This window comes from Amblyomma maculatum, chromosome 10 (assembly GCF_055883805.1).
Source record: "Amblyomma maculatum isolate TAMU_Amacu chromosome 10, ASM5588380v1, whole genome shotgun sequence".
NCBI classification, from domain to species: domain Eukaryota; kingdom Metazoa; phylum Arthropoda; class Arachnida; order Ixodida; family Ixodidae; genus Amblyomma; species Amblyomma maculatum.
The window spans coordinates 96,325,096-96,339,548 of record NC_139353.1 but is presented as its reverse complement, the minus strand read 5'-3'; the positions used below and the strand labels follow the sequence as shown (position 1 = coordinate 96,339,548).

The 14,453-nt window shown below is 44.6% G+C and overlaps 1 protein-coding gene across 1 annotated transcript in view; it reads right to left on the bottom strand.

Moving 5' to 3' along the window:
• Positions 1 to 496: 496 nt before the first annotated feature.
• Positions 497 to 14,453, bottom strand: part of LOC146177057 (epoxide hydrolase 4-like) — a 28,028-nt gene continuing 14,071 nt past the window's right edge. Inside the window, exons 2-7 of the mRNA XM_084581081.1 lie at positions 13,829 to 14,079; positions 10,996 to 11,123; positions 6,448 to 6,560; positions 2,505 to 2,673; positions 1,756 to 1,895; positions 497 to 1,029 (exon numbers count right to left, since the gene is read on the bottom strand). Coding sequence (XP_084437207.1) covers positions 707 to 1,029; positions 1,756 to 1,895; positions 2,505 to 2,673; positions 6,448 to 6,560; positions 10,996 to 11,123; positions 13,829 to 14,071 — 1,116 coding nt within the window. The 5' untranslated portion in view covers positions 14,072 to 14,079 and the 3' untranslated portion in view covers positions 497 to 706. The remainder of the gene's footprint in view (positions 1,030 to 1,755; positions 1,896 to 2,504; positions 2,674 to 6,447; positions 6,561 to 10,995; positions 11,124 to 13,828; positions 14,080 to 14,453) is intronic.

The window sequence follows — 14,453 nt, the reverse complement described above, 5'->3', positions numbered from 1 at the left end:
CGTAATAATTTTCTACTGCCTAAGCTCAGCGCTAATTACGGGAACCCATGCCTTCAACTTTCGTCCATATCATTTTGGAATTCTTTAAATTGCGACATTCAGCAAACTAATTCACTTCCTTTGTTCATGTTGAAATTACAAAAATTTCTTCCTAATTGGTAATTTCTTTATCTTTTGTGTCGCGGAATTCTTAAGTGTTTTTGCACTTTTTCTGTATTCTGTTTTTGTATCTAAATCTGTCGTCAATGCACTCTTTATTATGTATTTCGTTATTTATTTTCAGTGTTGCTTCATAAATTTTCTTACAATAATATTATTCTTTATGTTGCCTATCGAAATCTATTGCCATGGGAGGTCCCACCTGCGGTCTTGTACCACAGGACTTCTGGCTGTATATTCTTGTACGTTGTTTTTTGATTCAAAAATAAACTTTCAACTTCAACTTTAACTTCCTTTTACCAGAAATCTAGTCATTTCAAAGTAACTTTCTTTTTGTCGAGACAAACGTAGAGTCTGCAAAAAGCCTCTTCAGAAACAGAGAGAGAACGAAGGGAGTAGATAACACTACTCACGCTTACAAAGGACTAACACTGTAGCATCATGCCCTCAAACAAGTAGCTTAAGTGTTCCCCAAAATTTGCTCTTATCTTCCAGACCTCAAGCAGACGAAAAATCAATGGGCGGTTCCCTGCCCCCCTTCCTCCATTCATAGCGACGATCGGCAGCGCCGGAGCGTTGGCCTCTCGACTCCGTCACTCATCGGGCTGGGAGCCAGGAACGTGGCGATGGCATCGTTGACTGCACTCGGATTTTCCAGGTGTGGCCAATGTCCGGAGTCCCGAAAGTAGTGCAGGCAGCCTTGAGTGGACTGGCGCCGGCTGAGCTCGGCAACCCCGGGTGTAAGGTGCGGGTCCTGAGAGCCCCACAGCACGAGCGAGGGAATGTTCAGCTGATGATATCGTGTGTCTTTCAGTTGCCGCTCCTTACTGTAAACGGCGCGATAGTAGTTTATAGCCGCTGTCAGGGCACCTGCAGAATGCGTACGTTTTATATAAATAAATTGTCAGCATTTGAAGAATGACGATTGCCGTACAGGAGTTGGAAATGGCAACTACACCTCCTGAAGTGCCAACAAAAGTCACTGCATGAAATTACAAAGTTCTGTATTAAACAAACACACGCTTGGTGAGGATAAGTAGGACATTTAGGAGAAGCAATAGCGACAGGAATACGACTCTACCAAATTTATCAACTAAGGAGCCCCGGGAATAGAAGTACTCTTGTTGTGTGTTGTGCTGCAGAAACATTAGGAGGTCTATGGTATGTTGATATATTCTGCTTCGAATCAACAGAACGTGATGGCTTGGGGCTATGAAAATAGAGCTAATTCCCAATTTTCAGTTCTTCTCCTGTTTTCTTGTTTTTCGGGAAGCGAACATAGGCGCTTCCTTTATTGCAGTCGCATTTCAACTACTGTCAGACGCACTTAAAGAGTACTAATGCCTAATAGTTGAAGAAAGAAGCCCACATTATCCAAGAATCGTAATAAGGCAGAGAGGTTTGATTAAAAACGATGCATAACTTTTACATAAAATTCGCGCTACAACGTACCAGAAGGAATGTATATTAGCTACCAACTTTCTGTCAAACCTTTATGGCTTTACCTTGCCGACTAATTGCGGTACTTGCATGGACGCTAATGAGATTTTTTCTCTTTTATTTCAAGTCAAAGATTTAAATAATTCTACAGAATACCTGGTTTGGAGAACATGTACAAGAGCGCAGAGATATGCTCCTCTCCTATGCCTGGTTTCCACATGTCTCTGAGCTCGGTGAAGTCATCCATGGAAAGAAACTTTTCAGGTATGATTGGACACTGGAACGCGACCATGTACCTGCGGAGAAGGAAAAAATGTATTTCTCTAATATCTCGATTTTTGGCAAATGACGAAATAAACAATCACAATTTAATAGAGGAAGATATTTTTGTGAATCAAAATGCGCCGCTGTAGAACTCTTATTGCTTTGAAAGGTTTCTACAAAAATCCCGATACTTCCGGAACAATACACTAAATTAGACGAGTTTCTAATGCACATTTGGAGCTCTCAGTAAATGACGAATACATACAAGACGCATACAACGCAATTGTTGATATGTGTTAGACGGCGCGTTGTAATCTTTTAACTATTTTACCAATGCTTAGGATGAGCACATGCTGTACGAAAGGAGTTTTAGCAGGTGTGCACATAGGTCGCTTTGCTGAATACACCATCGATTGTTCACCGAAACCGACACATTATTTCTAAAGTCTAATTTGGGGTTACTTTGGGCCGAGCCTATAAGTATTACTCAGCACATGTGAGGACCGGAGCAGCACGTCTTGGCCAAAGCACAAGACTGTATCTACCTTGAGGTGCATACGGTCTTGACGGCAGCATTCTGTTTTAATATTGTTATTTAAATACTCTGCATTGGTAGGTAGGAGACATCCAGTTTCCCTCACCGTGACCGGACCATCTGCGAAAGGCTGCTCTCGAGCTGTTGCTTCATGGCGTCAGGGTGCCCGCCGTTTATGGCGACAAGTTTGTCCACCATATGCGGGTAGCGATTTGCGAAGAACCACGACAGCACACCACCCCAATCGTGACCCACAAGGCTGGCCTTTTCCCTTCCTGGAAGAAGCAACAATATTTTGAAAACTCCTGGAACATCGCGGTGCTCGAGCTTTCATGTGTTCGCTATCCAAGCTGCCGGCTCTTCGAGAACTATCTTATCAGAAGTTCAATCAACGGTAATAATATTTTCTGTCAGCTAGTGATTTTGGGGTTAACTGTCTCGTCGTTCTTGCAGGTTTCGCAACAGTGCTTCAATTCCGTAACTATCTGTGACTTCATCACTGTGTTGACCAATGAAATACTTTCGTTCTGGTCCCATGATTTTCGCCGATGCTGTGCTCTAGCATAAAAGGAAATATTAATAGCGCAACAAAAAGACACTCACAAATAGACTCTGTGGGAGCATTTGGGTGTTGAAGAAGAAGTCTGTACGTGGCATGCTGTTTCGAGAAAGAAGTTGGATGCAGCGCCTGTCCTGTGTGTCTATTTGTGCCTATTTGTGAGTGCCTTTTTGTTGTGCTGTTAATCTTTCCTTTTATGTACAATACACCATCTAACCAAGCAATCAGTTTATATTGACTGCGCTCTAACTCTTGGAATATGGCCAGGTTGTAATCTGCGCTGAATATTTCTCTTCCGGGCTGCAGAATTGCAGCATGTGTACAAAAACCGCAAACCACTATTCATTATATATGTTGGGCACGGTTATGCTCCAACATGACACTTCACGCCTAAGAAAATAATAGGCGCTATATTTTTACCCTTGTCCATGATTGCGGTTCTTTTGTGTTTTTGTGAAATGAATTCTTTTCCGACCAGAAGAGGCGCCACCAGACCTGACATATATTTTGAGAATAAATGCAGAACAGCAACAACGTTTTTCACAGTAACCTGAAGTCACAAGACCATCTCATACTTTGAAGTGTGGCGCAGTGGTTTGTACGAAGAGCTTGCGTATAAGCAGCTTTAACCGCGCCATCACATCTTCTGGCAGTAGTAAGTAAATATAAGTGAGGTCGTGAAAGTATTGTAGAGGCAGGGCTTGAAGTAACTTTACAATTAAATATATTTCAGAGGAAATTTTTGTATTTCTAGAATCTCGATAAGCTTCCTACAAAAATGAATGCCTGAAATTGTTTCCCTCTGATTTTGTAAATAACAGGTTGATTTCGTGAAGACACAGCTGTACAGAATTTTTGACATCTCACTGCCGCCATATTCAAGGCAATTCTGGCTATTTTTATTTGTACCCTTGTGAAATTATGTACACAATTAATGGCCCTAAACTTGGAAAAATTATTCGCAGCTGCGCGTTATAAAAATTGTAGAGGTTTAACCATGCTCGAACCAAGTCGAGAGCGTTAGACATTGGCCGCCGCCTCATTCGCTGCTGCCTCTTTTATGTTGGCTTGGTTTCACGCATCATAAGCTTCTCTGAACGAGCTAGTCTGGCTTCTCGTTGTTCGATGGTGTCGGAAGTCTGTCTGGTGTGCGTGCGGTCTATCTTAAGAAAAATAGTTTTCACTAAGCCCTGTTGCCTCTATTCGCCACGGCGCATTGTGCGTTTTCCCGACCATACACTCGTGGTCTCACTCGCACCCTCCCACAGGACGTATATGATGTATATGTGGTGCCATTTCACACAAAAGTAGATCGGTTACGGTGATAGAATAAACAGTGTTCTCGTGCCTTGGACAGGGAATTTGGTCTGTTCGTTTCGGCACTGGTTCGAAAAGTAGCCTGTCTATTATTTCACAATTTCGTTACAACTGAGAACACGTGGTACGTGCTGTTGCTTTTTTTCTTTATTATCGACTTCGAAAGTCAACAGAACAATGAATACCATAGTTGAAGCGTGGTGCGTGTCGCACCACGAGTGGTACGAGTAGTTTTCTATTTGCATGTAAAGGAATCCGGATAACTGAAAGCCATTCCTTTACAACTTTGTCACAGCAGCTTGCCGGACTGCTGCTAAGTCTGTTTACATTGGCCATAGAAGCAAAAAAATTGAGAGAAGTAAAAAGGTCTTGTCTTACTACGCCACAATCAGGAAATCTCACGTTCACTAAAACGCCGATGAGAAACACATGTATTTAGGCGGGCCAGGAAATGGGCGCTGCCGAGAAAATACGTAAAGCCATGTCAGGTGCAACATGATTGCGAAAAAAAAAAATTTCCTACACGGCCTTCGAAACTAAAAATAAATGCTACGTTTATGCTCGTTTCCACAAATTAAATTCTATTTTTTTTTGTTCGACTTTTATATGAAGCCGATAGCAGATTTTGTGACCATGCAGTATTGATTGAGCTGTGAAATAAGTGGTTTTATTAGGCGAAATGGACATGCCACAAACAAATGTTAACAAATTCTAAGAGTATCCTATCAGAGCTCTCAGCGCATTTTCATTGGTTGACAAACGAAAAGAGGAAAAATGACAAGATTATGGCAATAGGAATTGTTCATGTCTCCTCTGCTCTTTCTTTAAGAAAAAAAAAAGTAAATCATCTTTGACTATGTCAGCGAAAGTAGCTGCACAAACATTGTCTCTGCCCATCACTGAAGATCGTAACGCAGCCCGAACGACGATGGTGGAGCTGCCTTTTCTTTTTCCGTGCTGGGGTTTTCTTGTACACAGGCGAGGAAATGCTAGTGTTGTAACTTACGCTGTTGGGTTACTTCGATTTCCAATTGTCAATAAAGTGACTATAGATGGAGTGCGGCTTCGACTCCGAGACTCCCGTGCCGTCACTCCTGGGTAACAGAAGTCCCAGAGCATTTGGTAGCAAGCGGAAGTTTAAAAATTCGGCACTTTCCATGACCACACAGTAACCAAATACGTAGATTCGTGCCTCTGCCTTTCAAAGAACCATGCTTAGGTCACCCGCCACGCATGCTTCTGTGGAAACCCGTAGAAATGAATCGACTTAAAAGCGTCCGATGAGTTTGCACAGCTGCCAGTGGAGCCAACAAAGCACCACATTTCGCCAGCCTTGTTTGGCCAGACTCCATTTAACTGGACATATTCACACAATTAGCTCAACTTTCTGTTCTCTTGAGGATATGTTCACGCACAACGTCATCTAAGGATTTCCAGTTTCCACGCAAACCAACGACAAACAGCACGCTCCAATGCGCTGGCAATGCGCCGGCTGGGGCCGGCGCATTCCAGCAATTGAGCGATGCGCCGAGAGGCGGCGCCACCCGTTCAGCCGTCTGGTCCCTATACCAACGCCGACTAGTGTAACTATCTCGCGGAAGCACTCGCCTCATGTTTGGTTACATTTTAGTCTTGATTTCTGTGTGTCATACCACACTGCGATTAGCCACACAGTAGTCAAGCTGCTTACCGATAGTGACATTTTTTGCAACTGGCTCCTTTTATAGTGTTAAGCGTTTCTTGGCTCATTGTCAAAATAATGCTTGCGTGAGATCTGTGAGCGAGACTACGCGAGATGTGTTCTTTTTGTAATGCGTTCCTGTTGCCACTATGGCAACATAGGGGGGCGCGAAGACGAGCTGCGCTGCGCCATACCGCAAATCGCGCACTTTGAACATACGCACTTCTAGGAACGCCACGCGATGGGTTATCGTGTTTACCTTCCAATCTCACATTTGCAGGAGCACTGCAGAGAACGCATGCTAAAAAAAAGAAATTTCCGCTGTGTGGCACCAGCCCTTGCATTGCTTGCAAAAGCTATACAATGTGCGCGTGATGTACCGCGCGATGCAGCAACAACGTTCAGGCTTTCGCATTTCAACAGTGCACATTGATTCTGCAGTGCTCTCGCAATGTTTATTCCTAACTGTGCCAGCATTTGCGTTTCTTTTACCTAGTGACTTCATAAGGCCTTTGATGTCTTCGATGAGGTGCGAGGCTTGGTAGGCGTCAGTGTTGTGCGGCTTTGCTGACTGTCCATACCCTCGCATATCGGGAGCCACGACCCTGGAAAGAGGAATGCACGCTCAATGGAAGCCTGTGGTCATAATTAGGTTGCTATCTGGCAAAGGAGGAGAGGGGAAGAGGTGTTGGTTGACCGCTTCCGGCCCTATGGTACTGGGAATCACTGGCCCTCGCCGTTTTCGGCGGGGCTCGTTTGCCACCGGCGTTTGTACCTGTTGAGCAAGCAGTTATTCACAGGCCCATGTATTTCTTATTCTTTTTCCTACAGTCGTAACAACAATAAAAGAAATGACCAAGTAATTTTAAGTTAACAACGCGAGTTGAGTGACGATTACATATTTTAAAATTTTCTGTCGGCTGCCTATGGAAATAACTTTATTAGCACGTGTTACTCCTACTAAATCATACATTCAGCCTGACATTCCTCAATCCATTTGTTAACAAACTCTAAAAATAGCTTCAAAAAGTACTTTTCGCCATTTCTAAATTGGAATTGCTCACCTTACGTGTGCTGTGGTGTACACTTATAAAATCACCAAGCCAAGCATCGAAATTGTGTGTGCCGGCACGCTGATTGGCTAAGATATTTGGGGACGCCGTTAGCCGTCATCATAGCAAAATAGGCATGGTGGATAACATGGAGTCTTGAACCCCGCATTTGACGCTTGCAGCCTCAAAACATTGCAAGCATCCTTCTGACAGGTGGTAGTTGCCAGGTGATAAGGACGGCCACTGATTAGCCAGCGGGTTCGATAACGACATGAGCCCAGATGGCGTGGTCGGGTTGGAATGTCCTGCCAGATCTGGATGTCTTTCAGTATGGAAGGAAGGGAGGGATGAGAATCAACTACAGTCGCGCATCGTGTGCTGCCACTCTGATTGGATGAGCTATTCGTGAACGCAAAGCCACGTTGACCTCGCGACTGAAATTCAAAAAAGGTCTGTCATACCTGTCCAAAACTGATCACTGACTGACCATGACGTGATTTTTGGTCTTTCCTCCTTGGCCTTCGAATTCACATTTGCCCTTGGCTTAAACCATGAATCCAAGCAGTACTTCTCAGCACATCGCCACTGGCACAACCTCATTAGGCATTTCTCATTTGTTTTTGCCGATAAGCTGCTGGACAATAGAGTGTAGGATACTCCAGGCACTACAGTGTAGCCTACACTACCGGCCCTGCCATACCCTACATTACACTCCTTTATAAAGTATAAAGAAGGCTATGATACTGCAAAAGCATCCTGGTTGGTTGGTTGGTTCACAGGAAGGGAAAGGCGCAGTAACTGTCACACTTGCTCTGTGGACACCTGAACCGCGCCGTAAAGGAAGGGAGGAAGGTGGGAGTGAAAGTGGAAAGAGAGAAAGGGGAGCCGTAGTGGAGGGCTACGGAGTAATTTCGACCACCTGGGGATCTTTAACGTGCGCTGACATCGCACAGCACACGGACGCCACTTCGTTTCGCCTCCATCGAAACGCAGCCGCCGAGGTCGGGTTCGAACCCGGGAACTCCGGCACAGTAGTCGGGCGTCTTACCACTGCGCCACCCCGGCGGGGCATAAAAGCATCCTGCTATACTTCAAATAAAGGCATATACAGATTGGTGAGTAGGCCGGAAAATGCATAAGGGACTGCCCTCAAGCACACGCCGCTCCGCTCAGGTGACGTGTAACAGCTAGAATACATGTGGAATGCTCTAGTAACTGCTTCACGCATTTCTAATATATCACTGATCTTTTGTGAATAAGACATTTTCAAAGTACAGATAGGCTTGCACTGTAGCTGCATATTTTAGAAACAGTGGTATCAATGGCGATGCGTGCGATGGCAACCTACTTCAAGCATACAGATGAGAATTATTTGCCACGAATGTGCTCACAGTCCATTTGGGGCAAAGGCAGTAGCTGCCGCTTAAACAACAGCTGGAATTCTGATTGATGATGACACAGTTTATTTCCCCTTTCTCACTCCTGCTGTTGCTTTTACTGCATTTACGTCACTTACCCCGCCGGGTGGTGCAGTGGTAAGACGCCCGACTACTGTGCCGGAGTAACCGGGTTCGAACCCGACCTCGGCGGCTGCGTTTCGATGGAGGCGAAACGAAGAGGCGTCCGTGTGCTGTGCGATGTCAGCGCACGTTAAAGATCCCCAGGTGGTCGAAATTACTCCGTAGCCCTCCACTACTGCTTTTCTTTCTCTCTTTCTACTTTCACTCCCACCTTCCTCCCTTCCCTTACGGCGCGGTTGAGGTGTACACAGAAAACAAGTGAGACAGTCACCGCGCCTTTCTCTTCCTATAACAATCAGTTTTACGTCACCTATAGTTTCTGTAGGCACGAGTGACATGACAAAACTGCCATTACCCGCCGCGCTAGCTCAGTGGTTGCAGCGTTAGAACACTGATTCGGAACGCCCAGTTGAAAGCCGGCAGCTGCGTTTGGAATGATGCGAAACTCAAAAGAGGCAATGCTGTGGGATCATCAAGAGCCTTACATATGCCGCATTCCTAGTTTGCGTCGTTATCAAAAGTGTCACATTCTCCTTAATTTCAAGTCATCTACCTGGTGGGTTTAGTTGTCATCACGTCCGGTTCCAGCGTTTGCACCGATCAGATGACTCGAGATCAGGGAGATACCGACAGTTTCGATACCGACGCAGACTAGGAATAAGTCCCCGGTGGATCGAATATAGATCTTAAGCCCTTCATTGCGCCTTTCATAACCTAAGTGCTTCTTTAGCAACATTAAACCGCACATTTTACTACATTTATTTATCCCGACCTCGGCGGCTGCGTTTCGATGGAGGCGAAACGAAGAGGCGTCCGTGTGCTGTGCGATGTCAGCGCACGTTAAAGATCCCCAGGTGGTCGAAATTACTCCGTAGCCCTCCACTACTGCTTTTCTTTCTCTCTTTCTACTTTCACTCCCACCTTCCTCCCTTCCCTTACGGCGCGGTTGAGGTGTACACAGAAAACAAGTGAGACAGTCACCGCGCCTTTCTCTTCCTATAACAATCAGTTTTACGTCACCTATAGTTTCTGTAGGCACGAGTGACATGACAAAACTGCCATTACCCGCCGCGCTAGCTCAGTGGTTGCAGCGTTAGAACACTGATTCGGAACGCCCAGTTGAAAGCCGGCAGCTGCGTTTGGAATGATGCGAAACTCAAAAGAGGCAATGCTGTGGGATCATCAAGAGCCTTACATATGCCGCATTCCTAGTTTGCGTCGTTATCAAAAGTGTCACATTCTCCTTAATTTCAAGTCATCTACCTGGTGGGTTTAGTTGTCATCACGTCCGGTTCCAGCGTTTGCACCGATCAGATGACTCGAGATCAGGGAGATACCGACAGTTTCGATACCGACGCAGACTAGGAATAAGTCCCCGGTGGATCGAATATAGATCTTAAGCCCTTCATTGCGCCTTTCATAACCTAAGTGCTTCTTTAGCAACATTAAACCGCACATTTTACTACATTTATTTATCCCGACCTCGGCGGCTGCGTTTCGATGGAGGCGAAACGAAGTGGCGTCCGTGTGCTGTGCGATGTCAGCGCACGTTAAAGATCCCCAGGTGGTCGAAATTGCTCCGTAGCCCTCCACTACGGCCCCCCTTTCTCTCTATCCACTTTCACTCCCACCTTCATCCCTTCCCTTACGGCGCGGTTCAGGTGTCCACGGATCAAGTGTGACAGATACTGCGCCTTTCCCTTCCTATGAACCAACCAACCAACCAACTACATTTATTTAGTACTTTCTGCTTTCAGCTTTCCGAGGTAGCGGTGCTTATTGACTCATAGTCCAGGATTTTAAATATGTGATTCACCTAATCAAAAAATATATATGTGAAATAAGGGCACTTAAGTTAATATAATATCATTTAGGTAGCTGCTACATTCCATTTTGAATTATGTTGCATCAGTGATTATAACTGCATGCTCCCCAAGGCGAGTCTGAAGGAAGAAGTGTTTTGTAGGAAAATGTTAGCTGACGAACTTGCACCCGAAAAAAAAAAGATAACAAGGCAATTCCGAGGAAGCTATAGCAACTTTCGCTTTCATTTGGAACTCGTAAGAATCAGATTAGCCTACGCACCGGGCTGCATTATTTTCAAGCATGGTTCGCAGCTTCCTGGCTCTCGCAGGTACGATTTCGCGAGCCATTCTGGAAACGGAGCGGTCCATGATGTGATAAATGGCGCCAGATGTTTGTCGGGTGTGCAGAAACGAGTAAAGAGTAAAAGTGACGATACGAAATTTCTATGGCTGAGAGGCTACACATATAAAAAAAATAGCACCAATCAGAGAGCGGGCGAACAAAGCAGCTCTGAAACAAATCATTCAGGATTAACCAGTTGAAAACTTCAATAGATGGTCATTTCTCATGTGCAGCATCACCGCACTGTTTTCCGCATTTTAGTTCCACCAATAAGGAGGTGAGGCAATCGAACTCGTCAAATTGGCGATGAATGGAGTTACCAGAAGCTTTTCTTGAGCTCAACAATCTGGTTGTGCCACGTGTACCACGAGTCGGGAAAGCCGTGCAGTAGAAGAACCAAAGGCCGGTCTCGTTCTCCGGCAGAGACGTAATGCAACGTGATGCCATCCTTCAAAAAAAGGAAACAATAAACGCATTAAGATGGAGCTGCCACTCCGTCCAAACGCCTTCAGAAGCACCCACTCTAAATTTCGCCACGAGTTCGTTTTTGCAACGTGCATTCTGATCTGCCAAAAAGTTAGGCTGCGACAAATTCTGTTCCGTAGGCGAACATAACGACCCTAAGGAGCACCTGCAAGTGCGGACTAGCTGTTAAGATTTTTAACAATGGGTTTTCTCCTGAGAGGACCATAATACAGTCTAGCACGTAAGCAAGATCTACTATGCCCTGTTAGGCAGTCTTGATAGTCCAGCGGATGAAAGCGACAGATCCGGCTAACAGCGGTCGGTTACAACCTACAAACTAGTGTGGGCGTTAGATGCCTTCCAGAAGTTGTAGCGTATTAGCACAAAATGTGAGATCCTACAAATCAAGCAGAATGTTCATTGTGCCTCAAAATATAATTCTTACGTGACCAATTGCGATAGCATTTCCCGTGATTCAGATGCCTCAAAGAAATTGATGCATTTCTTTTTTTGCCCTTCAATGTCCTGTGCTACTCTGGAGTAACAATCCAAATATTTTTTTTCTTCGACTGACAGCGCGCCTTCGATCCGGTAGTGCCATCTGGTGTACCTGTAAAGAAGCATCTAATGCATATCAAGTCCAGATTAGATCCCTAATGCATACTTGCTCAGAAGCAGCTCAACTTCGGGTCTCCTTGGAGCACGTGTATGGCGCTCCACAAGGTGATATTTTGTCGCCTATCCATATCTGTAAGCTATTTAAGAACGCGAAATTCTGTGACACTTTTTAATTAGTAGACGTGGAACAGTCGTGTGTAAATAGCAGTATTTCGAAAAACATCAATAGCCTTTTGACGCGCGGCGTTAAAACAGTGTTTTTGCTCAGGAGCAACATCGGGCGTCAATAGCTGCTATCTAACACCGGAGATGGTAGAGGCGGCAAGACATCAAAATGGATAAGGTTCTTACACGGTGGAGACTTTCGATTTCCATGTTGTTGTGCTTAAATGAAATGAACGCCTGCAATTCTTTTATATCACATATATCACATCATCACATTCAATCATTGACGCCGTATTTTGCGAAGACTGACTGTTTTAAATATTCATTTTTCCCGCGGACAATATCCGATTGGAACCATGTTATGGCACTGTCATAGTTTCGCAAAATTTGCCTGTTCATTTTTATGCATGTTTCTTTTGATTGTGTTCTGTATCTTCTGAGTTTTATTACAATATATGCCTGTCCTGCTTGGACCCTGAAAAGGGTCTGCAGTATGTACTAAATAAATAAATAAATAAATAAATAAATAAATAAATAAATAAATAAATAAATAAATAAATAAATAAATAAATAAATAAAATATGAAGATAGAAACATCGTGACAGCGGCGGCCACTCACGGATGAGGTAATCCAGACAATTATTGCCTGAGGAGAACTCTCTGATATAGACATTGACAGCGACGCGGGCAACCCAGAGCATGAACCTAGGTTAAAAAACTGTTTCCTTGATCACTGCCTTCTGGAATTCATCATGAACCTCCGAATATTCTAGAATAAAATAACGCGACGCCAAGCGTTTCTTTCGAAGTGTTCCCAACCGTTTTTTTTTTCAAATCTGAGGGGGCTTAGGCATAAAAAAAGAAAGCCGAAGTGGAATTAGAATTGGCCGCAGAAAGTCGAGTACATCACAAGGAAGTCATGCGTCTCCGATGTCAATAATGCGGCTCCTAGCATCGCGGCGGATAGCCAACGTCCTCTATGACGGAACGCACCACTGGCCTCAGCACAGAGAAATGAAAAGCCGGCGCAAGTTCTGCAAAACAGGCTCCACGCACTTGTTCTGAGAAAGTGCAAGATGCACCTGTGCCTTGTACCAGCCAGCAACTGGTTCCATGCCTTCCAAGCAAGGCAGTTCCTCAAGTGCCTGATGTTGCCCAGGAGTAACAGTTCATTAAGTTTAAATGAATAAAACCAATTTGTTTTTGTTTCAACTCTTTCATCATCGTTTGTCTTTATTCAAACTATGCGTGGGTAAGTTGAAAAATACATTTTTGGGCATCAAAGGGTTAACCAGTTGTTACCAACCAGTCATACAAGGACTACCAAAAGTCAAAGAAGGAAATGAAGTTACCTAGCTACAGACAATGTTTGATAATTAAAGGTATGAGGGGTGTTGCTTTCTTAAGGAAGGCAAGGAAAGAGTTGAGAGCAAGGTGAAGCGTTGGTAATCTGTGGAAGCAATAATTGGGAAAAGTACTATCACTAATCAGACGGGTACTTTCGGCAGAACAAAGTGGTTTAGGAAATATGCTGCTTTCGGCAACGGAGAGAAAAATAAGTTAACCGCCAAAAAAAAATTAGGGCAAAGAAAGTTTCTCGAAAACTTGTCTTTTCAAAGTGCCAGATTTATAAATCATGAATGCAATAGAGGAACAGTACCTGCACAGAAGAAACTCTTCGCAGAGGGGAGGCGTATTCTAATTTCTTCATAAGTTTGGTTATTCTGGGCAGGATATATAATGGGCTGTAGTTCTGCAGTGTTCAGGAGTACATCATCCTCTTTTCATGCAATTCCTCAATGGAACACGACTAACTACGGCCACAACTCGTTCTATATTCTAGTTGCCCTGTATATTCTCCTGCTAGCGAGCACAACACGTCACCAGCGGTCTTCATGAACTCACTTCGATGGTGACGAACTCGTGCGTTCCAAGAGCTGGGTTCCTTAGGCACTCCGGTTCCTCTAGGTACTCCTTAACTTGAAGCACAGAAGGACCCTTGAGACACACAGCGGCTGCTATCCGAATGCACATCCTAAGCAGCTCGCAAACTCCGATCAGCAAGAAGATCATCCGGCTGGAGGCAGGCCGAAGAGCGTAGAACACGGTCGTCGCCATGAACCAGGCCCTCAGTATGCTCCACAGCATGACGACTCCTGGAACACTCTTCAAGATCGTAGCAGGCGCCTTTGCTTCGAAAAGAAGTACAAAGAATGTTACTGTGCTTAAAACGTTTGGTTGAGCCGTGTTCAAACTCTAGAAGACACCAATAAACATATCAACGCCTTTTTTACGTAAGTGCATAAAGGTAGAAGCTTTTCTGTTACGTCCGGGACTCAATGTGACGCCTCGGACCAAACAATAAAAAACGAAATAACCCATTTTTGAAACAGAAGCACTTCGGTTGTAACGGATGCAAAGGACGGACTCATGGCAGTTGCTGGCTAGCATAACATTGATAAATATGAAGAGAAGATGGGACCGAGTCCTAGTGGTCCCTGGCATAGCACAATATCGTGTGTCGCAGCCG